Source organism: Trachypithecus francoisi, unplaced genomic scaffold (genome assembly GCF_009764315.1).
Source record: "Trachypithecus francoisi isolate TF-2019V2 unplaced genomic scaffold, Tfra_2.0 Lachesis_group13, whole genome shotgun sequence".
NCBI lineage: Eukaryota > Metazoa > Chordata > Mammalia > Primates > Cercopithecidae > Trachypithecus > Trachypithecus francoisi.
The window spans coordinates 74,132,969-74,150,385 of record NW_022681458.1 but is presented as its reverse complement, the minus strand read 5'-3'; the positions used below and the strand labels follow the sequence as shown (position 1 = coordinate 74,150,385).

At 39.6% G+C, this 17,417-nt stretch overlaps 1 protein-coding gene across 3 annotated transcripts in view; it reads right to left on the bottom strand.

The window, feature by feature from the left end:
* STK39 (serine/threonine kinase 39) overlaps positions 1 to 17,417 on the bottom strand; it is a 302,652-nt gene that overhangs the window by 227,199 nt on the left and 58,036 nt on the right. For all 3 annotated transcript variants that reach the window (XM_033231238.1, XM_033231239.1, XM_033231241.1), the window contains exon 2: positions 10,648 to 10,760. In XM_033231238.1, the coding sequence (XP_033087129.1) occupies positions 10,648 to 10,760 (113 nt within the window). The remainder of the gene's footprint in view (positions 1 to 10,647; positions 10,761 to 17,417) is intronic.

The following is a 17,417-nucleotide window of genomic DNA, read 5'->3' as shown; positions in this document are numbered from 1 at the left end:
AACCAAAACAGCATAGTACTGGTACCAAAACAGAGATATAGACCAATGGAACAGAACAGAGTCCTCAGAAATAATACCACACATCTACAGCCATCTGATCTTTGACAAACCTGACAGAAACAAGAAATGGGGAAAGGATTCCCTATTTAATAAATGGTGCTGGGAAAATTGGCTAGCCATAAGTAGAAAGCTGAAACTGGATCCTTTCCTTACTCCTTATACGAAGATTAATTCAAGATGGATTAGAGACTTAAATGTTAGACCTAATACCATAAAAACCCTAGAAGAAAACCTAGGTAGTACCATTCAGGACATAGGCATGGGCAAGGACTTCATGTCTAAAACACCAAAAGCAACGGCAGCAAAAGCCAAAATTGACAAATGGGATCTCATTAAACTAAAGAGCTTCTGCACAGCAAAAGAAACTACCATCAGAGTGAACAGGCAACTTACAGAATGGGAGAAAATTTTTGCAATCTACTCATCTGACAAAGGGCTAATATCCAGAATCTACAAAGAACTCAAACAAATATACGAGAAAAAAACAAACAACCCCATCAAAAAGTGGGCAAAGGATATGAACAGACATTTCACAAAAGAAGACATCCATACAGCCAACAGACACATGAAAAAATGCTCATCATCACTCGCCATCAGAGAAATGCAAATCAAAACCACAATGACATACCATCTCACACCAGTTAGAATGGCAATCATTAAAAAGTCAGGAAACAACAGGTGCTGGAGAGGATGTGGAGAAATAGGAACACTTTTACACTGTTGGTGGGATTGTAAACTAGTTCAACCATTATGGAAAACAGTATGGCAATTCCTCAAGGATCTAGAACTAGATGTACCATATGACCCAGCCATCCCACTACTGGGTATATACCCAAAGGATTATAAATCATGCTGCTCTAAAGACACATGCACACGTATGTTTATTGCGGCACTATTCACAATAGCAAAGACTTGGAATCAACCCAAATGTCCATCTGTGACAGACTGGATTAAGAAAATGTGGCACATATACACCATGGAATACTATGCAGCCATAAAAAAGGATGAGTTTGCGTCCTTTGTAGGGACGTGGATGCAGCTGGAAACCATCATTCTTAGCAAACTATCACAAGAACAGAAAACCAGACACCGCAGGTTCTCACTCATAGGTGGGAACTGAACAATGACATCACTTGGACTCGGGAAGGGGAACATCACACATCGGGGCCTATCATGGGGAGGTGGGAGGGGGGAGGGATTGCATTGGGAGTTATACCTGATATATATGATGAATTGATGGGTGCTGACGAGTGGATGGGTGCAGCACACTAACATGGCACAAGTATACACATGTAACAAACCTGCACGTTATGCACATGTACCCTAGAACTTAAAGTATCATAAAAAAAAAAAAAAATTCTTTAAATGGTATAGGAGTAATCTTGTTAAATAAAAACACTTTTCAGAAAGTCATTCTCCAGCATGCACTTCTTTTAGCAGCATTATGAAAGGTAACCTAACCAATATTCACAAATAACCAAATACTGTAAGTAGCAGGTTTAACCAAAAACAAATTTCAATGATTTCAAATGTCAACCAAGACATGGAAGAACAGGATTAATAAAGCTCTTAGAAGAGCAATGTATTTTTCTGGACTGTCATTTTCAATCATGAATATGTCATTGCGAATTTATTTATTTCTTTTATTTATTTATTTTGAGATGGAGTTCTGCTCGTTGCCCAGGCTAGAGTGCAATGACACAATCTCGGCTCACTGCAACCTCTGCTTCCTGGGTTCAAGCAATCCTCCTGCCTCAGCCTCCCAAGTAGCTAGAATTACAGGTGTGAACCACCTAATTTCTGCATTGTTAGTAGAGACGGGGTTTCACCATGTTGGCCAGGCTGGTCTTGAACTCCTGACCTCAGGTGATTCACCTGCCTCAGCCTCCCAAAGTGCTGGGATTACAGGCGTGAGCCACCGTGCCCAGTCATGAATTTTTTTAATTGTAAAAAATGATATATCATTTATACAGCAAACTCTTGCCTCCTTTATAAGAAAAGTACCAGCAGAGAAAAACCTATTCAAGGAAGAGTCAAACATTTTGTCTTGTACCACTTACAAATCAAGCAACGAATGAATATCCTTTGCCACTTAACTTTACAATTATTTTCATGTGATTTGGTATCTGAGTTTAACCAAGTATAGTCCAATGGAAGGCAGTTTACAAATGGGAACTAGGTATTCTGAAGAAAGAGAAACATTTTTAAGAAATCAGGAAAAGGGAAGCCTAAGTTTTGTGAAAGCCTTAATTGGTGTTTGTAGAGAAGTTTTTAAACTAGGGAGGAGCAGTTATAGAAGTGTGAAGTGTCAGGGCAATTGGAGGTCTGGAAAATCTCTCAGAAGTAGCAGAGCAATCCCGATGGGCAAACATCTACTTGCTAACAGAACAGAATGAATATCCCAAGGCCTACTTGCTTCGTTATAGTATCATGAAATTGGGTGTTCTGCAAAAACTGTCTTAAAAAACTAAACAAATTTGCTTGGAAATGTAGAAGTCACACGTATAGTTATTTTTTCAAATGAAACAAGGGGGAGAAAGCAAAAAATACAATAGTGATATTGAAATAATACATGAAAACTCAATAGGAAGGTGCCATTTTCTTTTACAGTTAGCTAAAAAAGTTATTCAACAAACAATAATGATGTCTTTTGGGCTCTAAAAGTGCTGAGGGTGCCGCAGTGGAATCAGAATCAGACTCAGGTATGAACAATCGCTTTTTGACCATGAAATTGTGACTGGGAATACTGAAAAACTTCAAGTTGAAGATGTCATTAAAAACAGAAATAGATGGTCAGCCTGGCAGCATGCACCTATAATCACAGCAACTCAACAAGCTGAGGTGCGAGGATCGCTTGAGCCCAGGAGTTTGAGGGCAGCCTGGGCAACATAGCAAGACTCTATCTCTTAAAAAATAAATAAATAAACAAACAAACAAACAAACAAACAGAAACAGAAACTGGAAGAACTTTTCTTGTCGGTCAAATTGTACTGCTGGAAACCTGGAGGCCAACTTTTACCACTGCTGCTGTATTTGAGTTCACCACCACACAGTGACAACGTAGGGTGTAATGTGTCTTCTTTTTGTGGTATCCTCTGTGGCACCCTGGATACTGTGTGCCATCTGGGGTTCTGCCAGGGAACAACCCTCCTGCAAAAGTGGCACAGACTCCTTTTAATACTCTTCAACCTTCCCCCTGAGGATTCCACAGCCCTCCTTCTTCAGCAACAGCTTAATTAATTATGGAAATAACCAAACCAAAATAAGAACGACGATAACAGAGGAAAGAACTAAAGCATTTGTCTCAACCTAAGCAACATTTTCCTGAAGTCTAGGAGGATGGCAAAGGTGAGATATTCAAAAAGCGAGACGTAACTAAAATTATATTCAATCTGGGCATGTTTTCCCCATTTTCTCCTACTCTGAAAATGAGTATGTGCTGGGTCCCTGTTACTGAAAACATGTAAGCCCCAAAACGTAAGTGTTTTTGTAATGTAAATTTTTGCTTACTTTTTGAAAAAATAGCATGAGATGTTAGACATTTTAATGAGCTATTTCTAACAAATGTAGAAAACACTTAAAAGTAAATTCAACTAGTATATTTAATTAGTATCTGAATAGGCTACATTATAACTTTTAAACTTGATGTTCCAAAAAGAAAACATTTTCTCCAATCAAATTATACATGTTCCTAAGCTAATATAACTTTAGTGCTCTAAAAATGTTAGTTTTCATATAGAGTATAGTATGTATTCTCTAATTCCTTAAGAATGTTTTTGTGCTTTCAAAATATCCAAAAATTTTCTATTTCCAATCCTGCCCTCATTTGGACTATACTTGGATAAACATAAACAACAAATTATATGAAAGTAGTTACAAAACTAAATTGCAATAGACAGATAATAGTACAAAATTTAATGGCTAAGACTTGAAATGCTCCAAATAGTACTGCAAATTATATTAAAATAATTACAAAACTAAGTGGCAAGAGACAGATGACAGAACAAAACTTAATGATTGAAACCTGAAATGCTCAAAACAATACTATATTCAGTGAAGTAGGCTTGCATATTAATGCTATATTCTTAATGTAAAAAACTCTACAGCAAATAGCCAAATGCAATTTGTTACCACATGTGATGAAGAATGAGCTGGGATATGAAATATTAAATGACTAATTAGAAAATTCTTAACTTCAAAAAGAATGGAAACATACTTTTGTAGATGCAATAAAGAAAACACACACATACAAAATTATACTGTTTCAGGGTCAACTTAAAAAGATGGAATTTTTTAAATCACTTCTTTCCAGAATAAACAAGATTTGCAAAAGTATTATCATAATTTCATAAATTTGCTAAAACACTGCAAACAAGGTTTTGAGAGTCCCCCCCTCCCCCACTTAAACCTCAATTAAAAGGAAGAGAAAAAAAAAAACTTCTGACTAGAGGAACTGCTCAGAGGTCACCAAATCTTTTAATTTAAAAAGGATGAGAGCAGCCTGCATCAGATAATGGTTAGGGATAACAGTTCTTCTCAAATGATCATCAAGCCATGAAGATATCTGGAGCTTCATTCTCCAATAACCCACAAATCACTGCTAACTCATTTTTCTAAGGAAAGGGAGGGAAGGAGGGAGGGAGTGAGGCAGGGAGGGGAGGAGGGAGAGAGGGAGGGAGGGAGTGAATACTAGATGAAGAGAAAGGAGAAACAATAAAACAACACTACAGCAGAAAGCAAAATGAGGGCAGTGGCTTTGTTCTGAGGAAAAAGTTCTTGATTTTATCTATAAATATTGTCAGTGAGCTAGACCAAAATCCCTAGAGAAAGATGATACAGGAAGAAAAAAGCAGATGCCAGTTGAAGACTATTGAATGACAGAGAAACTCTTTCATTATGTTCGTAGGAGAAAAAATGATACACTGTGTACTGAAATGTATGAATTTACAGTAGATTTCTGCTATCATACCGTAATGCTAAAGTGACTTTATCCTGAATTATCATGCATGATTTGCTAGTAATTAGTATTTTTAAGTGAATTGAAAAGGGGGTTTGTTAAAAGAATATACTTTTAAATAAACAGATTCACAGCACTTGGGTAATAAAAATAAAATTTTGCCAGAATTTCTCATCACACAAATAAGGACCAGTAGTGAAACTGATTTTTCCAAAATGAGCAGTCCTGCAGGGGAGTCAAGTAAAGAAAGCAAGTCCCCTGACCCAGGGAGTTCCTTTCCTTCTATCACAAGGATCAACATTCATTACTTTTCTATATCCAGTGTTTTCTTGAAATGACTTTGTTCACATATTTTTAATGAGCATTACATAATTTCATAATGTAATCACTTAACTATTTCTTTCCTTTTATTTTTTATTTATTTATTTTTTGAGACAGAGTTTCACTCTTGTTGTCCAGCCTGGAGTGCAATGGCATGATCTCGGCTCACTGCAACCTCCGCCTCCTGGGTTCAAGCAATTCTCCTGTGTCAGCCTCCCGAGTAGCTGCGATTACAGGCATGCGCCACCACCCCGGCTAATTTTGTATTTTTAGTAGAGATGGGGTTTCTCCATGTTGGTCAGGTTGGTCTTGAACTCCCAACCTCAGGTGATCCGCCCACCTCAGCCTCCCAAAGTTCTGGGATTACAGGCATGAGCCACCCGTGCCTGGCCTCCTTTTATTTTTTTAATGACACAAATGCTTTGCCTGGTCCCTGGGCCATTTCTCCTATGGCTCTCCTGCCCTTGAGAATTAAACTGTCAATTTTGATGGCATTGATGTATGTGCAGGAATGAGCAAATGAGGCTGAATTTTCTGTGAATGGGTACCAAAGGCAGACTAGAAATATGAGAACTTGAGGCAATAGGAAAAAATTGAAAGGCATCTATTTAAAGTCAAAAAGTCAAATAAGGTTATGAACCAAAATGTTCATCAATCTCTGGATAAGGTAGAGTAACCTGAACATCACAAAAAGTGGGGTTAGGGTAAATAGAAGAAAAGACTATTATATTTATGGAGTTCATTTTGTCACACTAGAAGAAAGGACTGTTATATTTATAGAGTTCATTTTTTCACTGGGTGACAGAGGCTGAAAAGACACATGACTTCAAGAAAAAGCACTCATGTAATGGATTTTAAGGGAAGTCAAGAGTGGCCCAGTACAGCATCCCTAGCCTTAGAGGTTGACCACAAACCAGAGCACCAAGCTTTTGCAGGAAACCTCAAGGCCATCTTCACACAGAATATACTAGTCTGCAAGACAATGGGTCAGACCCATTGAGCAAGTCTTAAATTCCTATTGGAAAGCAGGAACTCCCTCAAGGGAATACATATTAGAGAAAAGTAAACTGGTCATCTGCTAAACCATTTCTGGGCAAATAAAGACAAAATGTCCAGAAAGACATCCCTTAGTTCAAAAATCTCACCAACCCAAAACAAAAATGAAAAGACTCATTCACTAGTCTATGGTCTCCCCATATAATAGGAATCCACTCTGTTTTCCCATCACCTAAGTCAGTGCCTAGCATCTAATGGGGTTTGATAATTCTGGTGTTAACAAGTTCTGCTCCAAAACTCTAAGTATCTCCCAGAGAGCATTAAACTAGTTATAATCAGTCATTTACACCACAATGGGCTTGACAAATCTGGAGTTAACCACAAATGTGGGGTTAACAAATTTCAGAAATTATCAAAGCATCTATGTTGGCACAGTAAGGAATACAGAACAAACCAGAACATATCCTTGGCTCCTGGAAAACTAAACACTAAGATCATTATATCTTCAGAGATCAGAATACAGTCAAAGGCCAAACTCCAAAACATACATGAAAATTCAAAAGGATTAGACTGATTGCTATTAATATCATACCAAGAAAAACATTTATTTGGGAGTATTCTTTTTTTTTTTTTTTTTTTTTTTGAGACGGAGTCTCGCTCTGTCGCCCAGGCTAGAGTGCAGTGGGGCGATCTCGGCTCACTGAAAGCTCCGCCTCCTGGGTTCACACCATTCTCCTCCCTCAGCCTCCCGAATAGCTGGGACTATAGGTGCCCGCTACCACGCCCAGCTAATTTGGGAGTGTTCTAATCTAATTGCTGTTAAACTAAAATTAATTTTTAGTGGGCATAAAGCCTTGTACTCTCATATACACACCCAAAAGTCATCCTTTTGATGGGCTCAAGCATAATACAGAAACTCAGTATTTACCAAATAAATAAATAAACGAATGCCTATTTGATCTGTAACTAACTTTACAGAATATTACAGTACTCATTTCAACAGTATAAATTTGAATCATCAATTATTTAGCACCAATGTTCTCATCTAACACTTCTTTTCCTCTCCTCATTCACAGAGAAGCTGACACCGTAATTAGCACTTCCCTTCAGAAATGATGACCGCTTGACTCCTTCTTCAGCAAACCCTGGATCCAGCTCCATGACCTACGGGAAACTCAACTGACAGCCCCTACCACATAAAGAAGTAGAGTTCAGGCCCAGTGGTCTAAAACTGTTGTGTGCCATCACTTCTGACCTGTGTGTGTAAATCCCACTTTATTATGGGACAAAGGGAGTAGGGACAGGAACGGGACAGGTAGTAGATGGGGGCTGAGCTGGGAGTGGGTGTCAGGAGGTGATACAGTTTCATCAAGAGAAAAACATGTCCCAATGGCCAAAACATAGTTGATAATTGTGACTTCTATGACATAACACTGTCACAAGAAAAGATCCCAGTGGCCATTGTTTCTTCTAAGAACAATGGTTTCCAGTTAACACATGGCCAGTCTGTGAGATGATGCAGTGCACTGACCTGTGTATAATACACACTCACGGAATTAAAGGATTATTAGGATACCGGATGTCCAAACACTGCCACAATGTGAGTCCTCTGAAATAATAAAACTGCAAGCAACAGCAGTATTAGACATTGAAAAGATGACAGCAACTCTGCTCCACACAATCTCATGTGCCAATAACTGGGCCATAAAAGCCGGGCAAAATCAGGCAGCCTATACTCTGTAAATTCTATTTATTTTTGTTTGAAAAGGACCTGGGAGTTCTACATCCTAAAGAACCATAGCCATTTCCCCCCTCTCTAAATATATCAGCACACCACAAGGTCAAAGGTTCAAGGGTAGGAATGATCAAAGCAATAACTCAATATAAAATGAAAAATAAGCAATGCAAATATATTCTATTGCAACATGGGCATTAAGGAAAGAAAATAAGAATGAGAAAATGAATTAACTGCTAATAAGCAAACTCATAAATCCTAAGACCTCAGACGAATGAAGCAAAGCACAAAGCCACAAAAGCACCAGTCCTTTAGATAGACAGCTCTACCTAAGTTACACGTAGCTCCAAATGACACTGCTATGCTTACTGGTTCCAGGAAAACAAAGGAAAGAAATCGGAATGACCAGCCTCCCTGCTGACCTCCACCCAGACACTTACACAGTTACCATCACTGGACACTGACTATGGAAGAAACGCCAGCAGAGGGAAACGTGAAGGCTATGGGCAACTGAGGGCTTGGTAGAGACCAGAGACCAACCCATCAAACCAGAAGGCAGGCTCCAGAACTGTCAGGCACAAGTACACACAAGCCATACATATATTCTCCATCAACATTCTGCTAATGGCAAAAAAATGGCTGAGACCTCTAACAGAACACCACAATCAAACACAAGTATCAGCCGGGCATGGTAGCTCACATCTGTAATCCCAGCACTTTGGGAGGCCGAGGTGGATGGCTCACCTGAGGCCAGGGGTTCGAGACCAGACTGGCCAACATGGCAAAACCCTGTCTCTTCTAAAAATACAAAAATTAGCCGAGCATGGTGGTGCATGCTTGTAATCCCAGCTACTCGGGAGGCTAAGGCAGGAGAATCACTTGAACCCAGGAGGCGGAGGTTGCAGTGGCTGAAACCGCACCACTACACTCCAGCCTGGGCAACAGAGTGAGACTCCGTCTCAAAACAAAAACAAAAACATAAGCATCATAGGCAAATTCTTGAGTGATACATCCAAACAGTACATACATTTAAATATGTACTCCAAAATTTTTAAAAAAATGTTAAAGTACGCTTATGCATGGTCACAGAATTTCAGGATTCCTAAAGGGATCTTAGAAGAAAACTTCCAATTCAACTCTTTTTAAATCGCCCAGAGCTGTTGTGTAACTCTACTAAAGCCAAAACAAGTTTAGTGGCAGAAGCAGGACCCAACTCTCCCCACAGTTTATAAAACGCCTTTTCCAACTCAGAGAAAGAGACCTTGAAAACTGGTTGGGTGACAAAGGCACAATATTACTGGTCACTAGGATAGCAAGCAACAGACAAGTAGCATGCAGCAGGAATTTCAGTAAGAGCAAAGCACAGCTGAAATTTCAAGGCGGGTAAAAGCCTTAAACGTATGCACATTTCAAAAATTAACATTAAATTGTGGTAGCCCTGGTTTTCTTCTGAGTTTTAGCGGGCAATCCATTGCTTCAATAAAACCCAACGAAATCTATGCATTGTGTAGCCTAATTTAAAATGTAAGGCCAAACAGATCTGGAAAAGTACAGCTTTATCCTTGTACTTAATTCATACTATAGTGTACTGTAATTAAGCCTAAAATAAAAGCTATATTCTGAGTAAAGACAAAAAGCTCTTGTTAATGACATTCCATTCTCAATGTAGACTGTAACAAAAGGCTTCTTCATTTGCAGCCAACTGTCTTTATACTTTGTAGCTTGTATGGAGCTACTGGACTAATATTTGTACTGGGATTAGTGTGGGGATAACCAATCAGTTAACTCCTCCACTGCGGTTTTCTATTATCCTCAAATAAATGGCCAAAAGGGAAAAAAAGAAAATTGGCCGGTAGAATAACAACGATATTTATGAGATTAAACCCTCAAACCCTTCACAGTTTGCTGGGCAACTAATAACCATTTGCCAAGCTGTTCATTTAATAATGAGTCAGCTAAGCCAAAAGCAAATGTTCCTTCAACCAACCATTGCTACTATAGTCATATCTACACTGACAAGCTCCAATTATTTATATAAGGTCCTCATTTAGAATAAGTACAAATTGCCATGTTAAGAAAAACAAACTCCTCTCATCAGCCAAATGCAAGCTACAGAGCATTTTAAAAAAATAACTCAAATTTGTGTGATGCTATAATTTATGAAAGCTAAAATGACCAACAAATAGTTTGGGGGGCAACTTCCCTTTGTGTCACACATTCTATATGGAGGGCCAGAAGCTCACCATCCAAAAACTGCAGTCGGTAATCCTGACATGTTAGGTTATGCCACAGTGTGTGCCCTTGATACAGCAAGTGGAGTGCCAATGCTGAGGCCATTCTCACCTTGGGATCACTTGAACTGAGCAAAATACTGTTTCTCAAAGCAAAGGAAGGTGTTCATTATATGACACAATCATAAGGTACAGTCTCATTAATCTGGGGAGCAAGAAGTGGTAGGGGCTGCTTTCCAAGAAATGCATATGTCAAAATAGGAGATTAACACCTTTCTCCCAACCATCTCCATATACCCATAGGTTAAAAAAAGCAACCAGCAGGTATTCCCTGCACTGTTACTTACTAATAATTCATCCATACTGGTCTGGCATTTTTCCAAGTTGATCCGTTTTATTGCTACACGTTCTTGCCTGGGTTTGCATAGGGCTGCTTGAACCACAGCAGTAGCTCCACTGCCTGCAATGAAATAAAAACAACATCAGCGATCAAATGGCACACTGTGAGGTTACTATCTGTAACTATTTTCCTAAAGATCATTTTTTTTAAACTCTTCTACTGAGAGTACTCAGAACATTACCATTTGACATCTTTTTTTAAAAAGAGTTTCTTAAATCCTAAAATAATTATCTGGAGGAGAAAAAAAAAACTGCATTTTCCAATGTATGTCTGAGGACACAGGGGACAAGGGACATGAGCATCTACATACAACCTTGCATGAAAGCCATTTCCATCCTCAGTTCCTGGTATTTTCTAGCTTGAGGGCCTTTAAAATATCTCAAGCTCTTCTTCCACCTCAGCCCAAACCAAACCACTCTGGTCTGAGCTCCTTCAGGGCTTTCATGAGAAGCTGAGATAACGGATCTGTCTGAACACTCTTTGAGCTTATTTCTTGAGAGCTTTCTCCACAATGAGAAAAACAAGAATCAACCCTAGTATTCTCATGTTGAAAGCACAACTTCCAAGGATGCCAAGCAAAATGATGCAAATATGTAATTACAAAAGCTCCTGACATTCATATAAATTTTCTATTTCTAAGGTTTAATGATCATTAGCTAATGCACTCAGACTCCTAAGAGACAGTCATGTCATTATCCATATTTCATAAGAGTGAAATGCAGATGTGTAATGATTTGCAGCAGAGCACAAAGAGCTCCTAATCGATTTTATATTCCATAGGGGCAAAAAGGTCTTCAGGTTAAGGCATCTCAATTCTGCAAATAATACCAAAAATGCCATTCTCATCACATAAATCCTCTACCACTGCAAGATAGCCAACAAGAGAAACAGCCTGCACTCAGGATTGTGCAAAGGTGGTCAGAGGTGACAATCTTTCTCCCTAAAGTTTTTCTTCAGGTAATACTTCTCAAATGATTCATCAAATAGCATTATAAAAGGGAAAGCAGGGGAGTATCTGGCAACAAGAGAGATCAGTATTAGCTTTCCTAATATATGTGATAGAAAGGCATGACATTTCTAGTGCAAATCAGGGCTTTCCCACCCCAAGGAAGGGTCAAAATGGGTGTTTATAGGGCTGGAGCTCTGCCCTATCTTCTGCCCTGTGGCCTCATCATCAGCTCTGGCCCCCTGACTTGGCGACCCCAGCAGATCACCCTACTCCTCCAAATCCAGGTCTCCAACTTAAAGACTACCATTGCAGGGAAGCCCAATTTGTGTTCACCGGGAAAGAAAATCCACACACACATACTGACCACCCACTGCACAGTAGGCACTTGACTCCTTATGAGCCTGTACATTTTTATTACTAGCCTCATTTTACACGTGAGAAAACTGGGACTCAGAAAATTTGCCCAAGGTCACACAGAGCTATTAAGTCCCTGAGCCAGGATCAGCATCATGTCTGCCAGACTCCGAGACCTGTGCTTTTGTTCTACTTCCCACAAGCCAGAGCACACCCTTCCCTTCCTCACTTGTTCTGGCCTTGCTAGGAAAAAACTTTCTTCCATCCTATATGGTTCTACAGAAGACAAACAACCTAGAGGAGGGTCTGCATGAGCCTCACTTGCTAGAGCTCAGTCTGGGAAAAGAGTGCTATGGACAGGTGGCTTGAAAGGGCCTTCCTCTCCCTAATCTCACTGCTCATCCATCAGCTGCTACCCCATTGGCTGCTACTCCAGGTCCCACTAGGTTGGCTTCACTGGCCCTGCAGATCACAGCCCACTGGGTTCAATCCAGAATGGTCCAGATGGCAGAGCCAAACACCAAAAAAAGTCTGCTGATAGCAAAGTATATTTTCCAGTCTCCAGAACAAGACACTATCACTGAAGGGAGTCGCAGAGAAAGTGCTATGCAGCTGGTTAGCACTGGGCCTGGTATGCATCAGAGAAATCAACAAACATCTTTAGGTGCTGATGGGAAACCATCCTCAGCTCTACCTGCAATAAATCTCCTCCTAGCTCAACTTCTCCAACCTTAATCCACATTCCAGAACATTCTCAAATCAAGGAGTTTCAAAAACAGGAAAGAATAAATTAATTCCCAGAAAGGACAAAACAAGCATATGTAATACAGGGATACCTCTTATAGTCAGTTAAGTCCTTGACAGTGAAAGTCTCCTAACCTCCAAGGAACAAAAAGAAAGAATTCTAAAAGCAGGGAGGGGTAGGTGGTGAGAAAAATCTTTTATTAGAGCTTTACAACTACAGAATTATTACTGCTTTACAACCACAGCTGACTAAGGAACAACTGGCTACTTCTCATCTCTAGACAGAATAATTAGGAAGCTTTGTGACCTGAGATCACTGTCACAACATGAATGGATTTAATCATTCATTAAACCATTTGGGAGATTCTACTCTAAATCCAAAGATTTCCCTTCTGTGGAAGAGACCAAGAACAAAGTTAAAGGTGGAAATGCACCTTAAAGAGCATCAAGTCCAACCCCCTCACCTTATGAATGAGAAAACAGGGTCTTGTGAAGGATAGGGATGTGATTCCTGCAGCAACTGGAAAACACAGGATTAGGACCCTAGGCATCCTTATTCCTCATCTACCATTCTGTGCACCAGGTTGGTGTTTTTTCCAATTGCCAGTGAGGATCCAGCCCTGGTCCAGTAGGATTAGTATCCTTACAAGAAGAGACAACAGAGAGCTTACTTTCCCTCTCTGCCATATGAGGACACAGCGAGAAGGTGACCGTCTACAAGCCAGCAAGACAGCCCACCAGAAAATGAATTGGTCAGCACACTGATCTGGACTTCCTAGCCTCCAGAACCGTGAGAAATACGTTTCTGTTGTTTAAGCCACTCAGTGTATGGTATTTTGTTACAACAGCCCAAGCAGACTAATACAAAAGCCTTGAAATGTCTGTTCAAAGTCATTCTTCCACTAACACCTATGGCAGAGAATGCCATACTAATTAGAAGTTCTTAGAAACTTCCTAATGAAGTCAACAGCAAATGGCAAGATTCAACTGAAAGGCCTCTGGTAACTCATTGTAGTTCACATCTTAGGTTAGTAGGAGCCTTGAAAAGAAGGTTAGACAGGGATTCTATCCAAGCATGGTATTGATGCCCTCTGTGACGAAATCAACTTACTGGGTGGAGGCCAGCATTGTTTAAAGGAAGCATCAGAATGTACTAGGGTAAAACCTGCTTTATGAAACTTTTGTTTCACTTATGCCCAAGCTTCAGTATGACATGTTTTACTGTAAGTGATGATCAAAAGTTTGAAGTTTGTTAGTACTAGATGAGGATTCCCAGGACTAGAGTAAATCTGTGCTTTGAAAGGAAAGGAGGTGACTTAACTGCATAATTCTAAAGGACATTTAGAAATAATACCAAGGCTCTTGCTTTAAGGGTTTTTATGCACTTTGCTGATTAGTTTAAGAGGAGGCTAAAAAATGTGGGGCTTGTATATACAGGAATTGGACAAGGGTTAGCAATATGAAATAAAATAGGAGCAATGAATATGCTGAACAGCACCTTGTATTTATTTTGAACAATATATGATATTGACACGACTCATTAACATTAGTAGCATATTTTCAGTGAAGTATCATGCACCACTTTGGGAATAAGAGTTCTTAACATTTTAGGAATTTCTCATTTTATTCCTGACTCCTATTTCAAGTACAATAAATCATTCTATAGGATTACGGTCTGTATGCACATATGCACAAGCTAAGTGAGCGTGGCTTTAAATCTTTTCAGTTCACTCTTTTAAGTCACTCTGTCTCAATTCACTGTTGCTAAGTAATTCCCGACTAAGAACAGCGACTTGGAAGTTTTAGATAGCGATTATGTCAATGGCAATCAGAGGTAAGAGATTCCTCACGTTCACTACCATCACGCAGATTTTTCCTTTAGTTGACACCTCTTCTCATTTTCCCCTCCGTATTGCTGCTGGTATTAAGGTAAATAACCAGAACACTGCATATCTGCATTTTATATTTTCAGCTATCCAAAAAAATATTTCATGGAAATATAATTTGGTATTATATCTCTGCATTTCACTAAGGTCTATATGAAATTAACATGAAAAACTTCAGTGTTTCTTTTGCAAAAATCACTACTATTGTCAAATGCAGTCTTAACAGTATGTTCAAAGTCCCTGCTCCTATGACTCACACAATAACTTCCTCTTTGCATTTAGTGCTAGGGTAAAAATGTCTTCCTTCCAAGTAACTTAACAGATAATAATAAATATGTCACATCATATTTTCCTTTTTTGTCCTGTCAGAAAGCTCAAACCTAAATTTCCTGTTAAAACAGCAACTCTCCTTAACCCAAGTTTCCTGTGACTTCTTCTCCTTGCCCTCTTCGTTACATGGCACCTATTCCTTTATGCTTAATTTAGTGGTACCTCGAACACATGACACAACGTTCCTATAGTCCACCAAAGCAAAACCTTCTTGAAACATCACTACCTGATCACCAAATGTGAAAGAATGTGCTTAACAGCTCCAAGAAAACTTTAGGCACAAAAAAAAGCAGCAAAAAGGTATTTGCTTATATTAATTCATCAACAAACAGCAATTAAATCCCTACTATGTAGCAGGCAGTTCACTGGATAATAAAGTGCCAAAGGTGACCATTCCTGTTTCAAATGGAATAAATCCTTCTATAGGATCACTTCCTCTGCAGAGGTTAACAGGGATAACTGAAATGCTGTTGTGGACTGAATGTGTGTTCCCATAAAATGTCTATGTTGAAGCCCTAATCCCCAATGTGACTATATTTAGAGATACAGCTACAGATAATTACCACCTTTATGGAGGTAATTAAAGGTTAAATGAGGTCATCAGGACACAGCCCTGGTCCAATAGGATTAGTATCCTTACAAGAAGAGACAACAGAGAGCTTACTTTCCCTCTCTGCCATATGAGGACACAGCGAGAAGGTGACTGTTTACAAGCCAGCAAGACAGCCCACCAGAAAATGAATTGGTCAGCACACTGATCTGGACTTCCTAGCCTCCAGAACCGTGAGAAATACGTTTCTGTTGTTTAAGCCACTCAGTGTATGGTATTTTGTTACAACAGCCCAAGCAGACTAATACAAAAGCCTTGAAATGTCTGTTCAAAGTCATTCTTCCACTAACACCTATGGCAGAGAATGCCATACTAATTAGAAGTTCTTAGAAACTTCCTAATGAAGTCAACAGCAAATGGCAAGATTCAACTGAAAGGCCTCTGGTAGCTCATTGTAGTTCGCATCTTAGGTTAGCAGGAGCCTTGAAAAGAAGGTTAGACAGGGATTCTATCCAAGCATGGTATTGATTCCCTCTGTGACTTTAGACCTAACTGCTGTATCTAGACTTCAGCTTCCTTAATGGGCATAATAAAATACACCTCTAAGGCTCATAACATGTTTTACATCCCTGAAAACATCAACTCAATAACTGTTAGGCTCTCTCTCTGGGACTCATTTCTCTATCTGTGACATGAAGGAGGTAAACTATATCTACTGTTTATATGGCACCCAAGGGAAAAGAGGGCAAAGTGGCTCAGGGTCAGAACTGAGTTTCATTGTGCTTAGCACCAGGAAGATTCAATTGGTTTAAAAGAGACGACAGGAGAGCTAAATTTGGAAACCAAAGAACTAAATGATTTCTAAAATCTGATACAGCACGATGAGCATAAGAGTTTAAAATATAAGAGATAATACAATTCAGAAACAGCTGTGAATTAATATTCCATAGCAAAGATTGTCATGTATAATGCACATTGATATCTAACCTTAAAAAGTTATTTTAAGGCCAGGCACGGTGGCTCACGCCTGTAATCCCAGCACTTTGGGAGGCTGAGGTGGGCGGATCACAAGGTCAGGAGTTTGAGACCAGCCTGACCAGCATGGTGAAACCCCGTCTCTACTAAAAATACAATCACCTGGGCATGGTGGTGCACACCTGTAATCCCAGCTACTCAGGAGGCTGAGGCGGGAGAATCAGTTGAACCCGGGAGGTGGAGGCTGCAGTGAGCCAAGATCGTGCCACTGCACTCCAGCTTGGGCGACAGAGTGAGACTTCATCTCAAAAAAAAAAAAAAAAAAAGTTATTTTAAAATATCGGTGTCTATTCTGCATTCCCATGTAGCATTTTAATTGAAGTCTGGAAATGTGGCTAAAAGTCTGTCTTATTTTTTGAGACAGGGTCTTGCCTCACCCACGCTGGAGTGCAGTGGCCCTTTGAGGCTTACTACAGCGTCAGACTTCTGGGCTCAAGTGATCCTCAGCCTCCCAATGGTCTTTGTAGACAGCCTGTTGGAGTCTCATGGCACAAGAAGATTAAAACAGTGTCTCCAATTTTAATAAATTTTTGCAATCCTTAAAAAAAAAAAAAAAAAAAAAAAATATCGGTGTCAATCCAGTTGCATGGGTTCACATTCTAGCCCTGCCACATACTAACTGCTTATGCTTGGATGACTTGCCTAACTTCTTCATGCCTCAGTTTCCTCATTGGTAAGTTGGCCATAATGCCACCTCACTCATAGAGTGGTTGTGAGGATTAAATGAGTTAACACACAAAAAGCCTTTGAAACTGTGCCTAGCACATAGTAAGCACTAATTAAATCTGAGCTAGCATTGCTCCTTAGGGAAATCCCTCCAGGTCAGTTAGTGTCCTGTCAATCTGTCATTTTAACACCACATAATATTT